The sequence below is a fragment of the Micropterus salmoides genome, unplaced genomic scaffold, assembly GCF_014851395.1.
Source record: "Micropterus salmoides isolate LMB-PRFRI ecotype aquatic unplaced genomic scaffold, ASM1485139v1 Ms_hic_scaffold_2, whole genome shotgun sequence".
Lineage (NCBI taxonomy): Eukaryota > Metazoa > Chordata > Actinopteri > Centrarchiformes > Centrarchidae > Micropterus > Micropterus salmoides.
Genome location: NW_024041150.1, coordinates 7,142,350 through 7,164,750, shown reverse-complemented (window position 1 = coordinate 7,164,750; position 22,401 = coordinate 7,142,350). Strand labels below are relative to the sequence as shown.

At 43.6% G+C, this 22,401-nt stretch overlaps 1 protein-coding gene across 3 annotated transcripts in view; it reads left to right on the top strand.

The window, feature by feature from the left end:
- The window catches only part of LOC119911377 (G-protein coupled receptor 4-like), a 286,949-nt gene extending 265,116 nt beyond the window's left edge, over window positions 1-21,833 (top strand). For 2 of the 3 annotated variants that reach the window (XR_005445849.1, XM_038730262.1), the window contains one exon: window positions 21,064-21,833. Coding sequence is in view for 2 of the 3 variants with exons in the window: in XM_038730262.1 (XP_038586190.1) it covers window positions 21,064-21,535 (472 nt within the window). In the remaining variant the exon portion in view is untranslated. Of the gene's footprint in view, window positions 1-17,067; window positions 17,200-18,033; window positions 18,214-20,769; window positions 20,955-21,063 lie in introns of those variants that run through there. The other variant, XM_038730263.1, reaches the window with a different exon arrangement.
- Window positions 21,834-22,401: the final 568 nt, after the last annotated feature.

Here is a 22,401-nt window from a genome sequence, read left to right as displayed (position 1 = left end):
ATTGAGGGACCGGTGTTGGATGGGGTTCTGAGTCTGGTGCTAAGGATTTGAATTTCTGAAAAGAGATGCCGTTCCAGGAGGACAGGAAGTCACGGGTGCAATCTCAGCTCCATTTTGCAAGCATCTTTGAGTACCACTTGGTCATGGAGGGATGGAACTGTGGCGGATAGAGACAATAAGTGGGAGAGGAAGGATCAGCCTTGGGGGATGATGCGGATGGCGAAGTTTAAGTGCCCGAGCAGAGAGAGAAGCTGGCGCTTGGTTCTCATCTATGGGCAAGGAGGTAGTTTGATGTACTGGGAAATGTAGTGTAATGTTTTTCGGTATGGAGGGAAGCTTGGAAGGAAAGTCAATCTTGGGTGATGCCGAGAAATTCGAATGTTGTGCTGGGTCCTTCCGTTTTTTTTGGGAAAAGGGGAACGCCGACCTGGAAAAAGGCCGACTTAAGGGTGGAGAGACCGTGTGCTGGAGGTGAGGATGGTGGCAGAAAGTTGTCCAACAGATGAATGGCATATGGAAGTTTGTGGTTGTTAAGGAGGATACAGCAGAGTACTTCAGGAAGTGAGTCAAATATCTTGGGCTGCTATTGCACCCAAATGTGAGGCGGACCAGGAAATAAGAAGAATTGTTCCAAGAGACGCCGAAAGAACTCCAGAAGTCAGGATGAATGGGCAAAACTTTGAAGGCGCTAGTAATGTCAGCTTTAGAATCAGAATCAGAAAGAGCTTTATTGCTAAGTAGTGTTTTACACATACGAGGAATTTGCTGTGGAGATAACATACAGTCGACATAAATAAATGTAGAAATATATAAATATGGAATGGAAGAACAACGTTGCAGATATATACATGTGCATTATTCTGGGTCTGTGCCGTGCAGAAGTAACGCAATGGAAATATATAAACTGACAATATAAAAAGATATAACAACAAAGATCAACAATCAACAACAAATATGTGCGACGTGCCAGGTCTGTGCACGACACGAGATGAAACAGTATTTACATGTGTAGAGACATTTGAATCATTTGCGGGGGGGAGTGTCAGTAGGGGACCCGGGCCTAGTTAATGAGGCTTGCTGCAGACGGGAAGAAGCTGTTTTTGTGGCGAGAGGTTTTGGTCCTGATGGACCTCAGCCTCCTGCCAGAGGGGAGAGTCTGAAACAGTTTGGTCCAGACTGTTCTGGCTGCACCAGGTCACACGATGGTCGATCTCCCACCTATAGGCAGAGTCATCCCCACCTGAGATGAGCCCAATGAGGGTTGTGTCATCTGCAAACTTCAGGAGCTTGACAGACTGGTGACTGGAGGTGCAGCTGTTGGTGTACAGGGAGAAGAGAAGGGGGGAAAGAACGCAGAACCTGAGGGGATCCGATCCTGATGGTCCTGGAATCAGAGACAATTTTTCCCAGCTTCACATGCCGCTTCCTGTCCATCAGGAAGTCAGTGATCCACCCACAGGTGGAGTCAGCCACGTTCAGCTGAGAGAGCTTGTCCTGCAGCAAGGCCGGGATGATGGTGTTAAAAGCAGAGCTGAAATGGGATGGGGAGACAGAGTCTGGCCAAGCTGCTTTGTGGGGTTTCTTCCTCCTGAAAGACCGTTGACTTCCCTCTCTGTGATGGAGAGAGAAGGGGAGGAGGTGGAGCTGGTCAGCTCTGAGGAGGTGGGGAGGAGAAGTGGTGGACTGGGGCTGAAGCTGAGTGGAGAAGTCACAGGGGATGGTGTCCGACTGATTCTCAAAGCGGCAGTCGAACTGGTTCAGCTCATTTGCCAGGCGAGAATCGTTTATGGAGTGGAGGACTTTGGGCTTATAGTTTGTGATCTGTCTGAACCCCCTCAAGACAAAAGTGGAGTCGTTTGCAGAGAACTGGTTCTTTAGTCTCTCGGTGTACAGTCGTTTAGCTTCTCGCACCTCCTTGCTAAACCTGTACTTTAACGCACAGCATCCGGCTGAGTTTAGCTGTAAACCAGGGTTTATCATATCACCCTGGTGCGTGTTGGTATACATGTGTCCTCACAGAAGCTGATGTAGGACGTCACAGCCTCTGTAAACTCATCCAGATTGTTGGAAGCCTTCTTGAAAACATCCCAGTCAGTGCAGTCCAAACATGCCGGGAGGTCCTCAACAGCTTCACTAGTCCACTTCTTTGATGTTCTCACTACAGGTTTACAGAGCTTTAGTTTTTGCCTGTAAGCAGGAAACAGATGGACCATCACGTGATCAGAGTGTCACAGTGGAGTGCGTGTGACGGTGTGATAGGCACTGCTAACCGTGGTGTAGCAGTGACACAAAGTGTTCCCCTCTCTGGTTGGACACTTTATAAACTGTCTATATTTGGGGAGTTCATGGCTGAGATTTCCCCTGTTAAAGTCACCGAGAACAATAACAAGGTGGAGATGTTGCAACCCAAATCATTGAAGTTGTTATAGACCATTCTGCCGCCCTGGTACAGCACGGGCCTTCCCCTTTTGTCCACTCCACGAGGGATTGGACCACGTGCTGAAGGCGGTGGGCTGGCCTGTAGGGGAGTAGGTGATTTGGGGATGAGGGGAGGTGGGGGTGCGGCAGAACTGAACCTAGAAAAGATAGGCGGGGTGGGGCGTGAGGAAGAGGTAAAGGGGCGGCGATGACACTGTTGGTGGCTGGATGGGAAGGAGCGCCGTACAGGTTACAAGCAAGTGCGGAGCGTGCTGCGAACTGCTGGAGGTGGCCTGCGGCTTGAGAAGCAAAAAGAACGTGGTGAGAAAAGAAACCGGTGCCGTCGAACCGCAGAGCCAAGTCCAAGATGATGGAGAGGTAGTTGTCCAACTCAGCCCTGCGGTTGGGGAAGACTGAACAAATAGTGTCGCGGTAAAGGGAAAAGGCGAAGGCGAATTTGATGGCAGTGAGTTCTCTGGATCGCGAGGGAGAGAGATGTGTAAGCTGGGTCGAGAGGAATAGTGATAGAAAAGGAGGAAATGGAGTGAGTCCAGTAGGTGGTACACCGTGGCTTGTTGTGGCTAAGCCGGCGTGGACGGCGGCATTGGTGGTGGTTGCTACAGGAGGGAGGGAAAGAGCTGCTTGGGTGTGGGGATTTGAAGGAGCTATATTGGCTGCAGCGGAAGGAAGGGGAGGAGAAAGGATGTTGGGATGGAGGGATGCATGTGTAGAGGTAGGAACAGGTGGGAAAAATCAGACAGAGTGAGCAGGCATTGGGGGAGATATGACCTGGCTCTCAGCGGGGCTGGAATGGTTTGTGATGCTCCACTGTGCGGCGGCGTGACATCACCGGTGTGCCGCGTGCTCGTGGCACTGGGTCTGGAATGCAGAAGCGAGTGGTTGGCTGTACTGGTGTTGCAGGTGGTTGTGTAGAGCTGGAAAAGCCTGGCTTTGTTTGGGGTCCGGTAGAAATTAATTTGACTTTCCTGAAGTGCACGCTGGAGGCGGGTGACTGTCCAGTTGGAGATGGTTGTGATGTGGAATTGCCCGGAACTGGGAGCTGTGGTCGGCCGGTACGCAGCAGCAGGTTGAATGCTGGTGATCCGGTCGGTTGGAAGTTGGGCGTCTAGAAGAGCGACCTTGGACGAAGGTTGATGATGGAAGCTGTGGCCCCTGTGTGTGCTCGGCGGAGTCAAGAGAGCTGCTGGATGTGGAATAGTGGACGAAGCAGTTCTGGGGAAGTTGGATGATGGAGTGCTGTTGCGTTCAAGGAGCGGCCGGCTGCATGGGAGTGGATGTTACGATGGACATTTTACTCCCGTTTTACTCCCCCCGTGAGTTTGCTTCCTTCACTCTGGTCGGTGTTTACATCTCGCCGCACGCAAACGTTCAGGACGCACAGTGCATGCTGGCTGACCGGATACTGTCTGTGGAGCAGACAAACCTTGACTCCCTTGTTATTGTTCTTGGTGACTTGAAAAGGGGAAATCTCTGCCAAGAACTCCCCAAATACAGACAGTTTATAAAGTGTCCAACCAGACTTTGGATCACTGCTACACCACAGTTAGCAATGCCTATCACGCCGTCACACACGCTCCACTGGGACACAGCTGTCTTTTTAGGAGGCAGAAACCCCACAAAGAAGCTGGAAAGAAGCTCTGTCTCCCCATCCACCTGAAGCACTGTGCTGATCAGCTGTCTCCGGTGACATTTTTAACACCTCACTGTAGACAAGCCATGTGCCAGCCTGCTTCAAAGCCTCCACTATCATCCCTGTCCCCAAGAAACCAAGGACCACTGGACTAAACGACTACAGACCTGTGGTTATTAAGTCCTTTGAACTCCTTGTGTTGTCCCACCTAAAATTCATTACAGACCCACTCCTGGACCCCTTTCAGTTCGCCTACAGAGCTAACAGGTCTGTAGATGATACAGTAAACATGGCCCTTCACTACATCCTCCAGCACCTGGACTCCCCAGGAACCTACGCCAGGATCCTGTTTGTGGACTTCAGCTCTGCTTTCAACACCATTATCCCGGCCCTGCTGCAGGACAAGCTCTCTCAGCTGAATGTGCCTGACTCCACCTGCAGGTGGATCACTGACTTCCTGACGGACAGGAAGCAGCACGTGAAGCTGGGAAAACATGTCTCTGAGTCCAGGATCATCTTAAGGCTGCGTTCTTTCCCCCTTTCTCTTCTCCCTGTACACCAACAGCTGCACCTCCAGTCACCAGTCTGTCAAGCTCCTGAAGTTTGCGGATGACACCGGATACAGGTGGGAGATCATCTGGTGACCTGGTGCAGCCAGAACAGTCTGGAGCTCAACGCTGTGAAGACCGTGGAGATGGTCGTGGACTTCAGAAAGACAGCCCCACCCTCCCCCACCATCCTGTGTGATTCCCCCGTCACCACTGTGGACTCCTTCCGCTTCCTGGGCACCATCATCTCCCAGGACCTCAAGTGGGAGCTGAACATCACCTCCATCACCAAGAAGGCCCAGCAGAGGATGTACTTCCTGCGGCAGCTGAAGAAGTTCAGCCTGCCAAAGACAATGATGGTGCACTTTTACACCGCCATCATTGAGTCCATCCTCACCTCCTCTATCACCATCTGGTACGCTGCTGCCACTGCCAGGGACAAGGGCAGGCTGCAGGGCATCATTCGCTCTGCAGAGAAGGTGATTGGCTGCAATCTTCCTTCTCTTCTGGACCTGTATGCCTCCAGGACTCTGAGGCAAACAGATTGCAGCTGACTCCTCCCACCCCGGACACCAACTGTTTCAGACTCTCCCCTCTGGCAGGAGGCTGCGGTCTATCAGGACCAAAACCTCTCGCCCCAAAAACAGTTTCTTCCCGTCGGCTACTAGCCTCATTAACAAGGCCCAGGTCCCCCACTGACACTGCCCCCTTGCAAATGATACAAATGTCTCTGCACATGTAAATATGGTTTCATCTCGTGTCGGGCACAGACAAGGCACGTCACACATATTTGTTGTTGTTGATCTTTGTTGTTGTATATTTTTACGTTGTCAGTTTATATATTTATATGTACACAATATTCTCTTCCGTTGCGTATATATTTCTACATATATTTATGTTGACTGTATGTTTGTCTACGTGTAGCACCTTATCACCACAGCAAATTCCTCGGATGTGTAAAACACTACTTGGCAATAAAGCTCCTTCTGATTCTGATGTTTACAGTTGTGCTGACAACAATACTGATTAAAATTACATTTTCATTAGCAAATTACACTTCCAATTTGGTGAAGAACTTAGAGCTGTGAAGTGCACATGAACATTGACCTCAACATGGACGGCACAACAATACACACAAAAGACAGTGTGGACCAAATGGTACAAATGGTATCTAGACAAAAAAAACACTTTCAACTATCTATTCAACTATCTTAAGTCTTGCATGCTGCAAACCAATACTAAACAGTCTCCCATTTTAGAATCTTATATTTGTACCTCTATGCAAAGTTTTAGCACAAATTTTCTTGATAAATAAAGAGACACACAAACCGATGAATTGCACATGCTTCAAAACAAACAACCAAATTAAGCATCTAAATGATTAGTATAGATTATGCTTGATATATTGAGTTTTGCTATTTACTTTCAACAGAAAAAATCTATATTTAATCTTAAACATGTTAATAGGTAGGCTTGTAAGTGTCATTGTGGAATTATTCTCAAAGTTATGTACTCACTAAGACCTTTTTCAGCTTTTTTTAAAAACCAAGTTCAAGTGAATTGAATTGATCAGAGGAGGAACTAGTCTGATTGACTGTAAGAATCAGGTTCATGGGCAGGGCGTTCAAATATGTGCAACCCTCAGAAGAACTTGATATTAAAATGTCCAACACTAAGACTGCAGTCAACACAACACAGACTGAAAATACTTGTAGAGAAATTAAGCAAGTACAAGTATCAGGAGTTTGGTGCTAAAGCTCTTAATGGAAATACTGACACGTCTGTTAAGGATAGCACTGAAACTATTGATGATCAGTGCATACAGTCTTTGAACACATACTCTTTAGTAATACAACCTACTGCTACATTTGTGGAAAACCAGTTAAAATGTACACGTCATTTAAAAAGTTTTGTCTCTCCACATGGTAATCAAGAAAAGAAACGCTGGAATTAGCGTATACACGATCAACTATATTGTGGTATACTAGCCTGTACATTCTGCAGGGATGGAGAGAGTCAGGCCATTGATTCATTGCATGTAGGCCAAGCAAAGCTACTGTATGTCTATTAAATTATGTTAAATATATTCTTAATAAATTTTTTTATTTTCCACCCACATATATTAACACCGCTCTGGAAGGCACATCTCTACAGGTATGCCCGGATAGAAATGTTTAACTTGCAAACCCCGTTTAAAGCTATTTTAATGCTAGTCAGTGTCATCACCAAACTTTAAATTTAAAATTAGTGTCTCCATTAGTATTTTGTTGGACAGTACAGCTTCATATGAAAGCCCTGACACCGCTCGCTTGTCCCCATATAAACCTATGTCAGTTTGGTCTCTCTGACTCTTGCTCTCCTGCTTTGCATTGTTTTTGTCACTCAAGCATTTGCCCTTCTCACTTTAGACTGGTATTTGGTCAGATAAGTGCACATTACATTTAACTTCACTAAACTGCCATCACTTTCATGATGTCTCTTTCCAGATGACTTAATACACCTCCTAGCCAGTTACTGTAGAATACTCTGAAGCTAATGAAAATGTAATTAACATTGCTTTGATGTTTTAGATTTATAATATCCTGTAACTGACATAACACTTGTAGTAAAGTTGTAAATATTTATACATATGTATTGTTTTGTTAAAATGGATAAGATTTTTTCTTTGTGGCCAGGCTGGTGGTGGTGCCAAGAGAGGAATCACCACCACCAGAATCTAACTATCCGACAATGCCACCTGGGGACTTCCACCCCAGGAAATGCTTTTTCTACTTTATACAAAGGCTACACAAGTAAGAAAGACAGACGTGGCTCCAAAAGGTAATTGGAAGTGCCTGAAAAGAGGATGTGAGTAACACAAACAATCAAATTACAAATGGAATATGAAAATTTATTACAAGTTATTTTATTTTTAACAAAACACACTCCCAGTTATTACTTATTGAACCAAACAAGAGAGTGGAGTGGGCCAGGGCCAGCTGTGGGGAGGCAGTCTAACTAAGGGTGTGCTCCAGGGGTGCACCAACTTACCCACCGCATGTGCTCACTGCAATCGATGGTCACTGCAAATCGTGTCACACCACTACAATCTGCAGCATATAACAAGAACACAGATGAGAGGGACAAACAGGCGAACATGAGAAGGGAAGGGCATGAACTCCATGGTAAATACAACATACAAACACAAAAGTATGTGTTTTACTATCAGTTCAGAGTCATAGTGAGCCATCAACTCAGTTTTAGTGCCACAATAACCGGTGGTACGTACTAATGTATGTTACTCAAATGGCTTCTTCACAGCAGGGGCTTCTTTGTTGTTCTGCTGTCCATTTGCTGCAATAACCTAATGTTGACATGTAAAAATCCTGCATGTGCTTCACGAAACAAGTATATAGTATGAAACTAGAAGTTTTGATGGTGTGATTTGGGCTAGCTTATCACAAGCAAAAACGGACGTCTCCCCAATGAGTCAATGAGTTTGATGGAAGATGTTGTATATAATAATTAAATGTTTTCAATATCAGACTGTTGTTTTAATATTTGACAGTTTTTGATTCCTGTTCTACTTCAACCTGTTACAGTTTCTCCGAACCTCTGGTCATTTTAACAAAACATCCATTTTTAAATCAGTAATCGTTCAGGAAAAGTCAGTTCCACATTTTAAAAGCCATTCTCATTGGAGAGAATGAATCAGCATATAACATCAGGTAAACTGAATAATCATTAAAAAGATACATGTCATTTGACTATTTATTTAAATAAATAATTACAATATAAATAAAACGCATGTGTGGAGTTTGCATGTTCTCTCCGGGTGCTCCGGCTTCCTCCCACCGTCCAAAAACATGCAGGCTAGGTTAATTGGTTACCCTAAATTGTCCTTAGGTGTGAGCGTGAGTGGTTGTTTGTCCATGTGTGGCCCTGCGATCGACTGGCGACCTGTCCAGGGTGTACCCCGCCTTTCGCCCGATATCAGCTGGGATTGGCTCCAGCCCCCCCGCGACCCTGTACGCAGGATAAGTGGTTGATGATGAATGGATAAAATACAACCAGCTGAGGCTTACAATCCAAAGCAGAGCCACAGATCAAACCTAAATAAAGCTTCTTTTTCTAAAAAAAATTGTAACATAAACCAAACACACCTTACCTGAAAATAAGTATTTACTGTGATATGAGGTAATCTAACAGTAGGCAGAGTCTTGACTGGAAGCCATGGATCCTGTTTATACCAGCCACTGTGGAAGCACCTCTTCCTGTTACCTTACAGTGTCCCAGGAAACCTGCTGCTCTGGACTGTGCAACACCTGCACATAATAATCAATATCAGTCAATCACTGTGAGGCAACCTGGTGAAAAGTAGCAATGCATTATTATATCATCTTATAAGGCATTTCAAACGAGCACGAATGAAACATTTAAATTCTATTCAAAAGGAGTAATTGCAAAGGTAAGGAACAGTCAGTTTTCCAGCTTCTTCTGTCTCAGCATGTGCTTTTACAGCCTGAAGAGACTCTTCATCAGTGGTGACAACATCACCTCTTGTGAAGTCATCAGAATCACAAAGAACCTGAAGTGATGAAAATAATAACCGTCACATTCATAGTGTGATTTTGGCTACAGGGGGCTTACAGGAGTCTGACTGGAAACCCTCAAACAGCAGACTGAGCTCTGTCTATGGTGAAAAACTAAACTCTGCTTTCAGAGTCTACACAGCTTTATTTTGCACATGGACTGAAAGCTTCAGTTACTTTGAATATAACACAGTAACAAAGTTAATTAAATCATTTGTGGCATTTGTGTGCTGCCTCTGCATATTTAAAATGTCAAATAAGGAAGTCTGAAGGTTTTATAGGTCTGACAGACCAATAATACATATTTGAATAGCTAACGTTACTCATGTAAAGACTTAACAGAAAACACATCTGTAAAACGCTTTGCACACCTCAAAGATAATAATTAACGTTAACTTAGCAGCTGTGGGGTCTATTAGCTCATTCTTTAGCTGGCTGCTGCTGGGATGCTGCATGACAGTTTTCACATTCAGATGGAAATTCAGGATAAATTAAACGTTAGATGAGCGTACCGCTCAATTAACAGCTCTCAGGTTTTAAACCACAAATCAACGTTGTCACCTCGTTGGAGAAAGATGCTTGCTCTCCATCTTTGTGATTCTGATCGTTCTACTCCAGACCTGGTTAAGCACCTGCTGCCACATCCAGCCACCCAGATTTCATCACACAGCCTCAGCCCACCACTGCTATAATAGACAGAAATATAAAACTGCCCCTGGGTCAGTGTGGCTCCCAGAGAACACTGATATCTGTTAGCCTGATGCCCGGGCTACTGTCTTTACCTAATCAGTCTATTGTTGTCTTCCTGACAAGGACAACAACATGTGAGAAATACCTAAAGCTAGAAGGTCAGAAAACTCTGGGATCTGTTGTGGTGGCAGCCCGGCTGATGGTGAGTGTCCTGGTTTTTTCTACTTTTTATCAGTTCTTCTGCTTTTTTCCTTGGTTTCCTGTTCTCTGCCCGCCTCTCTGTGTTTTCTCCCCCGTGTGCTCTCTCTCTCTCTCTCTCTCTCTCTCTCTCCCTCTGCTCCTGAGCCCAGCCAACTACCTGCACCTGCATCCCATCATCCACCTCGTCAGCCTGCCACACCTGCCAGTAATCAACCTCATCCCAGCCTGTATTTCAACCCCGGTTCTCCACACCATCCTCGCTTGATCGTCGTTGCTCCATACCCGGTGCCACCTCCGTGTTCAGGCTTTCATGTTTCTTGTTTTTCAAACTTACCCTGTGCCTTGTCACTGTCATCCCTAACCTTGTCTCTCTGTCTGTTTCCCTCCCAGGTACACTCACCCTCGTCCTCCGTTCGGCTGGGCTCATCCACTGGCCCACTCCTCTTCGGACTTCCCTCACGGCGTCCACCATGTTCCCCCGCCTCTCCTCGCTTCCTCGGCCCCTGTGTTCCCCGGCTCCCTGGCCCCCTGTCTCCTTGGTTCCCCGTGCCAGTACTTCCCCGACGTCCTCCTCTCCCTCCACTCCAGTCCCTCTCACCCTTTTTTCCCTCAATAAACCTCCTTCCCTCTGAGTGCTGCATTTGGGTCCTCTCTGTCCATACACCACACCCCGTAACAGGGATCAGTGAAAATACTTCTTACCTTTCCCTGTTACATCAACAATGCCACTTAAGAAATAATCTCAACAAGGGCCACGGGGAGCGATACGACCTGGTGAAGTTGTTTGTGTTACAGCGGTGGGCGGCATCGTGAGGTCAACGGCGTGCTACATGTGAGTAGCGCTGGGACCAGTGTTGCCACTGTATCCGACGCATTTCACCACTGCTAATGAATGAATGACCACGCTACTTAAATTTCACATGCTCATCAATATGACTGCAACGTTGATTTCATCGGCACACTGTGCAGCAACACATCGCTGGTTTGGCTCCCTGTGTGTGCCAGCGAGAGAGAGAGCGCGAGCGGTAGAACGTGACGGTGAAAGTTAGCGTTATATCTTAAGGACTTATAAATTCTTAATTAGGGCCCGAGCACGACCGTGCGAGGTCCCTATTGAATCTGCTCGGATTATATATATATATATATATATATATATATTTTTTTTTTTTTTCTGCAAAGTAGGCCCAAATGACATGGCCTAAACATACTCGAAAACTCACCAAAATTTGCAAACATGTCAGAACCGGTGAAAAATTTCGTATTCTACAAGTTTCGCACATGGGCGTGGCAAAATGACTCGCTAGCGCCACCTTGAAAATTGGAAATGATTAGCCCCTCGTTCACGTTCAACCTACATGTACGAAATTTTCTGGGGACATGTATCGTATCAAGACGCACAAAAAGCCTCAAGAACCCATAGCCTAAAGTCAACAGGAAGTCGGCCATTTTGAATTTTATGGCCATTTTTGGATGATTTACACACTTCGTACTTTAACGAACTCCTCCTAGGGATTTAGTCGGATCGACGTCAAATTTCTGCTGTGCCTTCTAAAGGCATTGACGATGAAAAGTTGTGCTATTTGCGAGTTTTCGTCAATGGGCGTGTCCGTGGCGTCGATGATTCGCAATGAAACAGGAAGTTGTCGTAACTTCAGTGTACATGCTCACATCTGGACCAAACTGTACATGTAGGATGAGAGTCCCGCCCTGAACACATGTACATGCCGACATTCACCCACAGTCATAGCGCCACCTGCTGGCAACAGAAAGTGACCTTTAACGAAGCAGCCCCCGCCGCACGTTTCACCTACGTGCACGAATTTTCTGTGGTACGTGTATCTTGTCCAGACGCACAAAAAAGCCTCTTGGAGCCATAGCCTAAAATCAACAGGAAGTCGGCCATTTTGAATTTTACGTCAAATTTTGGATGATTTACACACTTCGTACTTTAACGAACTCCTCCTAGGGATTTAGTCGACCGACCTCAAATTTGTGCTGTGCCTTCTAAAGGCATTGAAGATGAAAAGTTGTGCTATTTGCAAGTTTTCGTCAATGGGCGTGTCCGTGGCGTCAAAGATCAACTCTTCGCCATGACACGGAAGTTGTCGTAACTTCAGTGTACATGCTCACATCTGGACCAAACTGTACATGTAGAATGAGAGTCCCGCCCTGAACACATGTACATGCTGACATTCACAGACAGTCATAGCGCCACCTGCTGGCAACAGGAAGTGACTTTTAACGAAGCAGCCCCCGCCGCACGTTTTACCTACGTGCACGAATTTTCTGTGGTACGTGTATCTTGTCCAGACGCACAAAAAAGCCTCTTGGAGCGATGCCCTAAAATCAACAGGAAGTCGGCCATTTTGAATTTTACGTCAAATTTTGGATGATTTACACACTTCGTACTTTAACGAACTCCTCCTAGGGATTTAGTCCGACCGACCTCAAATTTTGCTGTGCCTTCTAAAGGCATTGAAGATGAAAAGTTGTGCTATTTGCAAGTTTTCGTCAATGGGCGTGTCCGTGGCGTGGCGTCAAAGATCAGCTCTTCGCCATGACACGGAAGTTGTCGTAACTTCAGTGTACATGCTCACATCTGGACCAAACTGTACATGTAGGATGAGAGTCCCGCCCTGAACACATGTACATGCTGACATTCACAGACAGTCATAGCGCCACCTGCTGGCAACAGGAAGTGACTTTTAACGAAGCAGCCCCCGCCGCACGTTTTACCTACGTGCACGAATTTTCTGTGGTACGTGTATCTTGTCCAGACACACAAAAAAGCCTCTTGGAGCGATGCCCTAAAATCAACAGGAAGTAGGCCATTTTGAATTTTACGTCAAATTTTGGATGATTTACACACTTCGTACTTTAACGAACTCCTCCTAGGGATTTAGTCCGACCGACTTCAAATTTGTGCTGTGCCTTCTAAAGGCATTGAAGATGAAAAGTTGTGCTATTTGCGAGTTTTCGTCAATGGGTGTGTCCGTGGCGTGGCGTCAGAGATCAAGTCTTCGCCATGACACAGGAAGTTGTTGTAACTTCAGTGTACATGCTCACATCTGAACCAAACTTTACGTGCTTGATAACTCTCCCACCCCGCTATGGAGGACCGATCCTGACACAGTCAGAAATAAATACAGAAATAAATAAATGCTCAATAAATAAATAAGCATCCAATTAAATACACAAAAAAATAAGTAAATAAATAAATGTAGGTAGTAATTAAATTATACAAGGAGACATAAATGTATATATTTTAATTAGTGCCTTTACTTATTCACCTTTGTTATAATTACCTTATTTGTTTATTCAACTTTATTTATTACTAATTTTTTAATGTATTTATTTATGTGTGTGTTTTAATATTTTTGTCTGTTTTATTCTTCCTTTGTATTTATTTACCTTATTTATTTTCACCCATGGTATTTATTTCTGCCTGTCTTTTTTAAATTTTTGTATGCATTTCTGCCTCATTATGCAAATGAGGAGGGGCTGTGTCTCAAGGGGTCATCTTCTCTGCTATTGGTGGACCAGTCAGACAGGAGAGCTCCTACTCTGCCTGCAGACATCAACGATCTTGCCCCTCACACAGTCAGATGGCTTCCTTCAGTGCGCTGAGGTGTTTAACAACTCTGAAGACAATACTACCAGCAATGTCTTCCTTCTCTTTTCACGTAGACGCTCCGACAGACAGTGCTTTCAGTTTGCTGCATGCATGGACACAGAACTGCGGTATAGGGAGAAGCACACGGTCAGCTGGCTGCAGCTAAATCTGGAGTGCACTCGTATTCAATTCTGTATGGTAAATTCAGTTTTAACGGAGCAGAGCGAGCTGACAGGCAGAGTTAGAGACTTTTTCTGTCTGTTTCTCTCTTTACAAAGACGCATGTTGCAGTCAGAGTCTTCTCTGAGATGCGAGCACGACATACAACACAATTTATCAAATTACACAACGGATATACAGTATGAAAATAAGATTGATTGGATTATACTCACAGGAAGTATAAAACCTCTTACATGGGTCTATTAAAAGTAAAGTAACACAAAAATGTCAGGGAAATTACTTTACTTAGATTTAAGTACTGCAGTTGTACATTTGAAATACCTTCCTACCTTTCTGATAGGAAGCCTTCTTGAGGTGGTATAAAACATTTCTTCTTATATTCTGATTTGAGTTGTGGACAACTATGACCACATGAATTAAAAAAACATTTCACTGCCCAAGTCAGCTATAACACAAGTCTTGATCATCAGACTACATGCTGTACAGTATTTGTGGACAGATTTTGTCCCAGGATTTATTATGCATTTCTTCTTCTTCGTTGCATGATTTAGAATAATAAGGTGAGAAATGGGTCTATTCTGAGTTCATCCTGCACTGCAGCAGCTAATAAAGTCCATTTAATCCCCAAAACGCTTTTCTTTTAGGCAGGCTGGAGCAGAAAACAACTCACCTTTCTCAAGTTGTACAGTAATGTCACATGTGTATGAAGGTGGATCAAACAAGCTAATCTTAAATGTCAAAGTAGAGAGGAGCCTAGTAGGCCTATTTATTTTCATTCATTACACAATATGAATAAGCTATGCAGACAGTTGTAAAGAAAGAACATCTTTTTCTTCTGTTCTCTACTTGTTATAGTTACACAGTATTAGGGGTGTGGGCTGTATTAAAAGTATCCACTGTTCTCCCATGCTCTAACACACAGTAACGATGAAATGTGTGCTGTTCTCACATTCTTCCTCTGTATGTACACATAAACAACAAGGCAGGGAAATATAAAAGGAATTTATTTTATTGTTTGGGTACATTATTGTTCAGTGTACATGCTCACATCTGAAACAAACTTTACGTGCTTGATAACTCTCCCACCCCGCAGACATCTACACACCAATACCGATTTATATTCATAGCGGCAAGTGCTATGTAGCTCCACATAGGGGACACAGGAAGTGACATATAGCACCTTCATGCGGCGTCGGAACCGCGTAGGAAATTCACAGCCGCACCGGCAGAGCTCCAGAATGTGCAACTCGGCCGGCTCACACGCGGACGCGCTACTAGTGCGAGGGCCCGCCCAACGCTGCTTGCAGCTTTAATTTCGTTGTTGTTCTTGATGCTGCTGTTGACCACAGGACAGGAACTACCACCGATGTCCACTCGGCTTTTGGCCATACTAGAGATAAAAGTATATTGAATGTAAATTCAGTACAGTCCACTAACATGCATCGAACATAGCTCACACCAACCTTTAACAAACATTCGGCTCATAGTCTTGGTTTGCTTTTGCTAAACACCATCATTAGCTAGAGCCTGTGGCATTTTCAAACTGCTGAAATTAACGTTAGCCTAGCGGCTAGCGGACTTTCCCTGTGCTCATAGCTTAATACATTGATATATAATTATACTATTTCTTACTCACCGCTGCTCTCCCGACACAACAACACGGTTGAATTTCAGCCTGCATTCACATTTGGTGGAAACAGCAGCTGATATTTCCTTCGCGATAGCAACAAGCTCGCGCATTCAGACAGTTCGGAGGCTGTTTTACTTTGAAATGTGGAAATGACGTCATCAGCAGGCATTATCACGTGGTCTCCAAAAACAGCCGAATGACACGAGTCGATTTTCTTTCCATCGGCGGAAACTTTGTTTCAAAACTCCGTGTGTGAAGAACTGAGATTGACAAATACAGGTGGGACTCACAAACGCCTGTTTGAAAGTTGTAAATGTTAGGAAGATATTCACAAATGTGGTTGATTTATTTGTAAACTATTAATATATTCACAGATATTTTTATTATTTGTGGAATTTGTTTTCTATTTGCAAAATATTAAATGAGTTTACAAATCTTCATTTTGTGTTTGTGCAAAGTGTTTTATATTTACAGATTACACATAGATCGCTCATCTCTTCACACAAATAATATTGAAACATAACTACCCCAAAAGAGGTCGCACGCCTCTGGTTAAGTGTCTTGCTCAGGGATACATTGGTGGACTTGTCCCAGTGGGGAATTGAACCCGGGTCTCTCACACCAAAGGCATGCGTCTTATCCACTGTACCATCACCACCCACATAATCCTTAATAAGGTAAGCAATGAGCACTTTTTAGGCAGCGTGAGTTTGTGAGTCTGATGTCACTTGGACATCTTTTCTGGGCCTGTCCCAAGCTCAAGAACTGTTGGGATGACATGTTCAATGTGTACAGTTTCATATACAATAGACAGCTAATCCCTGACGGTCTCTCTGTGATATTAGGCTGTTCCAGCCACTTGTTTTCTCTCCTTCCAGCATAACAACAAACTCTCATGTTTGATATGGTTATTGAATAAAGGGTTATCCTGAGGGAGTGGAAATCCGCCTCCTTTCCTTAAATGGTTAAATGACACTGTGTCTTGATGGCAACCCAAAGTTTTTTAGCATTTGGGGACCTTTATTAACCATATTGGGAGGGAGAGGTGTCAACCTGGAAGCTGAATGTATCAGACTACAAATTGTAAAGTGCTATATTTGTGTCTTTTTGCCTTTAGGTTCTACCCTTCGGCTTGGGCCCTCCTTGACCTCACCTGGTTTTGGTTCCATGGCCTGAATCTCTAATCTTCAATCTACCTGCCAACATTTCAGGCATTACATGGATTGATTTTACTTAGAAGAGCAGATATAGATTATTATCAGCCTGTTGCTTTGGCAGGCAGCCTGTACATGTGAGTCCTTAAGCTGCATTCAAAGAAGTTATAGTTGTGTCATTAATTAGATGTATCACATATTCTACTCCTACTTTGAATCGCACATTTTGATGTCCTGTGTTTGGAGATATCTTGGGTATTGATCAATGTGGTTCGTTCTGTGTTGATGTGAGATATTGTTAAACACACCTAGTATGTGGACTTGACCCAACTTGCCCAGATTTAGGAGTTACAGATGCCAAAGGAAGGAGCCTCTCATGAGAGAATGTATGGATAAGACACTCCCTTGTCTCAGAAGAGCAGCAATATATCATCGTCACCCTGCTGCATGTTGTCACTGGCCATGTTTGAGGTTTGGCTGCAGAGGACAAAACATCGGGCTCTGTAGGAGGAACTCATTCAGGTGGTCTGGCAGCTTTTCCAGGTACATTTAGTCAGATTCCTTTTTTCTTCTATAGAGCGAATTAAACAGATAAATGAACAAGCAGACAGCTTTAGACTGTAGGTGGACAGAATACTGAGGTTAAAACAGTTAGGGTTGATTTCCTCTGTTTTTTTACTCTCTTACCTTAAAACACTATTACTAGTATTTTAAATTCATTCGGAGGGAACTGTTGGGTTTCTGTAATATCATCACAGAGTACGGTCTAGACCTGCTCTTTTATGAAAAGCGCTCTGAGATAACTGTTGATGTGATTTGGCGCTATATAAATAAAATTTAATTTAATTTAAATAAAATGGGTAAAGAAAGAATAATGAAAATGAGAGACAGCATGAACAATTTAGAATTAAACCTATAAATAAGTCCAGATATGTAGAACATGCTTACAAAGGATTTTGTGTCTTTATCTTTGTACAAATTCTTATCACCATCATTATTATTATTATTATTATTTATTATGTCTATTGTTATAGTAATGTCTTTCAGGATTTTATGATTGTTGATGAAAAGTCTCAGGAGGAGACGAGTTACAGTCAGTTAATGACTCAATATTTAAAACATTCAGTGAAATAAGAAGAATCAGTGTTTCTCAATCAGTTCTAAACATACTTGTTGTTCTTATTTGACTAAATAAATGTTACATGTAACAAACTGAAAAAGTGAAAGACAGCAGTTTGTGATTTGATATGATTGTGGGTAAACTATAGGTACACTGTGTTTGTGTGAACTTCACCTCACAGCTTTAGTGATGTCACTGAACAATGTTAGGTAGATATTAAAAACCTGCTCCCTTTAATAACCTGATCTCTCAAACAGGTTTCACTCTGAAGAATGGAAGGGCTCAACATTAACAGCACCTCACAGGACCAAAGCTACGATTACAACAACATCACCTCCAACTACTTTGAGCCCAACGTGATACATGTGGTGACCTACATAGTCGTTGCTGTCGGCCTTCCTCTGACCCTGGTGGCCATCTATGCTCTTTATTCTATGGTATGTACATTCTGACTGAGAGTTATTTATTTCCTGTCTGTGTGGTGTGTCTGTCCTACAGTCTGTCTGTCTGTAAAGGATCTGGATCTGGTTTGGGGGCTAGGTGTCAGGGACAAAGGCTTGGAATGATCTATAACCTGACAGGAATAATTGACTCCAGAATTTAAATGTCCATGAAGCTGATTGGACCCTAAACACATGCAGTTTCCATGTGTGACTCCATTCCAGCCTTCTCTTAAACTGTTGAGCTTAAAGATGTGGTATTCTGCTCATTTTCAGGTTCAAAATCTTATTTAGGGGTTATACCAGAACAGGTTTACATGGTTTAATTTTCAAAAACCACCATATTTTCTCCTCTTTTCACCCTGTGTGTTGTACGCTCCGCTCTTGAGCTACAGAGTGATGCATCTTACTTGTACAAAATCTTTGTTGGGAGTTGCACATGCGGAGAAGGGCGGGTCGTAAGAAACAAGGTAATGTGATCCAAATCAAAGCCGCTTCAGACTGAGACCGTAAGCTAGCAGATGGTAGAAGTTACTCTCAAGTCCACAACATCATTGTTCCACATCTTACCATCAGGACTAAACGTTGAACTGTTGCCAGTGTTTCGATCTATGCTAGCCTGCCGAAAAATGCTACCATAGTGCAAATCGATAGACTCGACTCTACTCGGCCCTGCTCCGTTTTCCATTGCAGGTAGAACCCAGAGATAGTACGTAGCAGGTCGTCATAGCAACGCCACACACAACTGCTGCAACGTAATGTTCAATGCGACACACCAGCTCTTAAGTAGGGTCACCAGACGTCCCGAAAAATCCGGGACAGTCCCGAATTACGAGCAGTTGTCCCGACCCCTTTCCGGTTTGTCCCAAAAATTAGACCTAACATGAGTTTTGATTATAGTCTAATTAAACATTAAATACTGATCGTTGTAGGGGTCTCCTGCTCCAGCAGGGGCTGCAGGTTATCTGGACATTGTGTCAACAGCGTTGTTACAGCCACAAAGTAACACTCGTGCTCTTTTCCCCTTTTTGTTTTCTTGTGGTTAGTGGAAGTTACAGTCGCGAGGACAGGGAAAGTGAAGCTTCAGGCAGCCACGGCGGAGAGACCTGACACACGCGTTAAGCAGACAGATGTGACACTGCAGTGATGACATGAATAAAATAAATATAATAATTAGGTAAAAGATCATGACTTACCTACAGATCCACAGATTTTCCTAGTAACAGACAGGTGACTTCATGAACAAAAAGAATAAATTTTAGCGTTGAGTTTTGATTTTCACGTGTGTTAATGTTGATTGACACTCAACGTACCAGAGGGCTCTGTGAGCGGGCGGCTGGCCGGCCTCACACGCTCCTCCCGCGGGTCACATCAGGCTTCCCCCGCAGCCACTCGCAGAGCTCCTCAACTCCGAAATATTCAAGCACATTTTTGTTCCGCCATCACTTCTCGTGAAACTGTCAATATTCGAAATCTACACAGCTGATTTCTCACCTCAAAACTTCTCAGAAGTGGATTTAGTGATGAAATTACATACGAAAACTGTAAAATATAAAACTTTCTGTTGCCTCTGTCTGGCGCAGCAATGATGATGCAGTGAATAGTGAGTATTCTGTCTGACCAATCAGCAGTCTGTCGTGTTTTCACGTTACATTAGTTTCCCTCAGCTCGCTTGGAACCTCAACAGAGGTGAGGTGATATGAAAGAAAGTACCTGGAAGCAGGTACAGGTGCAACATTTCTACAACGGAAACCCAAACAAAGGTGAGTCGGGCCAAAGGTCCTCCGCTCAGTCTAGCTTGGTTTGAGGGCGTGTCTGACCCCGCTAGCCGCTTGGCGAGCTTTATGACGCGTTTTCATTGTGACGTCACAAGTAAAGGAAGTGAAGGGCTGGACTACAAACGAGCTGGTGTTAGGATTTGGTTTTGTGCTGTTGTTTTTCCTGTGTTTATTTGATATTGTCATGGTTTGGAGTTTTGTAGTCTAGTTTATTATTTATGCTCATTCGCTTTAAGTTTTCTTTGCAACTGTCTTATCGCTCATCTTAGTTCTTGTTCCTGTGCTTTAGTTCATGTGTAGTGTTTTCCTTCTCGGTGTACTTCTCTATTTTCTCATTATGGTCTGTCTTAGTCCTTAGTCTAATCTCCATGTTTTAGGGTAGTCTCTCCTGTTTGGTCCCATCTCTGTCCTGATTTTATTTGTGCAATCCTCCCTGAGATGCAGATTCAAGGAGGAGAGATTCTCACCTTGCAAACACAAACATGAGCCTCAAACTGCGACTCCGGTCTGGATAAATCCAGCTCATGTGTTTGAGCCAGAACGCTTCATATCTGTGGCTGAAAAACTGCTGCAGAAGCTGCAGGAAATCTGGCCCTTAGTCTTGTTCCTGCACTGATTGGCCAGTGGGTCATATCTGAGATTTCTGTTGGATGAAAAAGTCAGAAATGGCTCTGACAGCAGCTGCTGGGCAGAGCAAGATGACAGATTTGGGAGGAGGTGGACTTCACAACATGTTTCCAACTGCTTGTTGACTTTTACCAATGTTTTCCTGCAGGTGAGAAGTGATCATGTTGCTCCCATCTACCTCATCAACCTCCTCATTTCTGACCTGATTCAGTTCTGCTACATGATCGTTGAGGTGGCACCAAATGTGGATTGGAATATAAAGATAATCTTATTTATTTACATCTCTGCTCTGATTGCCAGTGTTTACTTCATGGTCTGCATCTCCCTGGAAAGGTATTTGTCTGTCTATCCAGTATGTGTGGAGCTCCTTCTGTGTCTGAACATTATATTAGTTTATAACTCTGAAGCTCCTCAAAGACTTTGTGTCCATCTTGTATTACAGGTATTTGGTCATCGCCCACCCACTGTGGTACCGCTTCAGAAGAACCATCAAGACCTCTGTGGTGGTCTGTGTCCTGGTCTGGGTCCTTTCTGCTGTCTGTGCTGTCTGTGTCTATTTCACTGATGACACATACATACTCTTTACCGCCCTCCTCTTCCTCCTTCCCTTCCCTCTGTTAATATTCTTCCTGGTTGGGACCCTCAAAGCCCTGTCTGCTACCATCTCGGTCCCCTCTGATGAAAAACGACGAATTGTGGGAATTTTGGTTCTGGTGCTGCTTATTTACACGCTGCTGTTCCTGCCCAGCATCATTTGGTTCTTGAAAGAATACACTGACGGATTGGTAGACTTCAGACTCATCCTTCTGTCTCTAACATTTCTTAGGTTCAGTCCTCTTGCAGACTTGTTCCTGTATGTCTTCATGAGGAAAGGGTTCATAGACAAGCTTTTGGCCTCTCCTTACGAAAAATAAGTTTATTCAAGTGTGCTATTAGAATACTTGTTTTAAACTAAAAATGAGAGAGTGTGCTTTCAGTCTACTTTCAATATACTTTTCAGATATATACTTAACAAAATTATACTTAAGTATATTTGGCTTATACTGACAAGTATACAGAAAAGTCTAAGTATATTTGGCATATACTTGTACTTAATCATTTGATCAAGATATACTAAAGAAAAGTATTCTTTCTGAATACTGAAAGTTTAAGTGTACTTGGCTTGTACTTGTGTTTACTCTTGTAACCTTATTAAATAATTTTCACATGAAATGGGCTTCTTTGAGGTAATACTCCAGCAAATGTTTTACACACCATCTTTTAAACTAACATGCTCAAGTTCATGGTAACAGGTCAGCTTTGGGGTGGAATCGCTTAGAGTAAGTGCTTAGTGCAGAGGTGGAACTGAACCTAATCTTTTATGTAGTGTTATTAACCCACACAGAAACAGATAAATATTTGGCCGATTTTAATGACAATTTTGTTCATGGTGTGAAAGGAGCCATACACCATTACCAGTTCATTATATACTCACAGTACATGTAGTTTTAAAGTTGGTTAAAGTAGTTTTGAAAATATCATCACAAAACATCATCTCATTATGTACTAGGCCCACATAAATCATTGGCTACAACACTGAATATGACTCATGACTCGTTTAGTCACGTTCATATGGATTTGGCAAAGGTATAATGTACATTTTCTCAACTATTTCGACAACAATGCATTTCATTGTTATCATATCAGGCCAGATGGCACTGAAGTTTCCAGTCTTCTTTACCTCATTTATGAAAGTATTTATTTGTGAATCTTTACATAAAGGTCTGCTGGATTGAGCAAG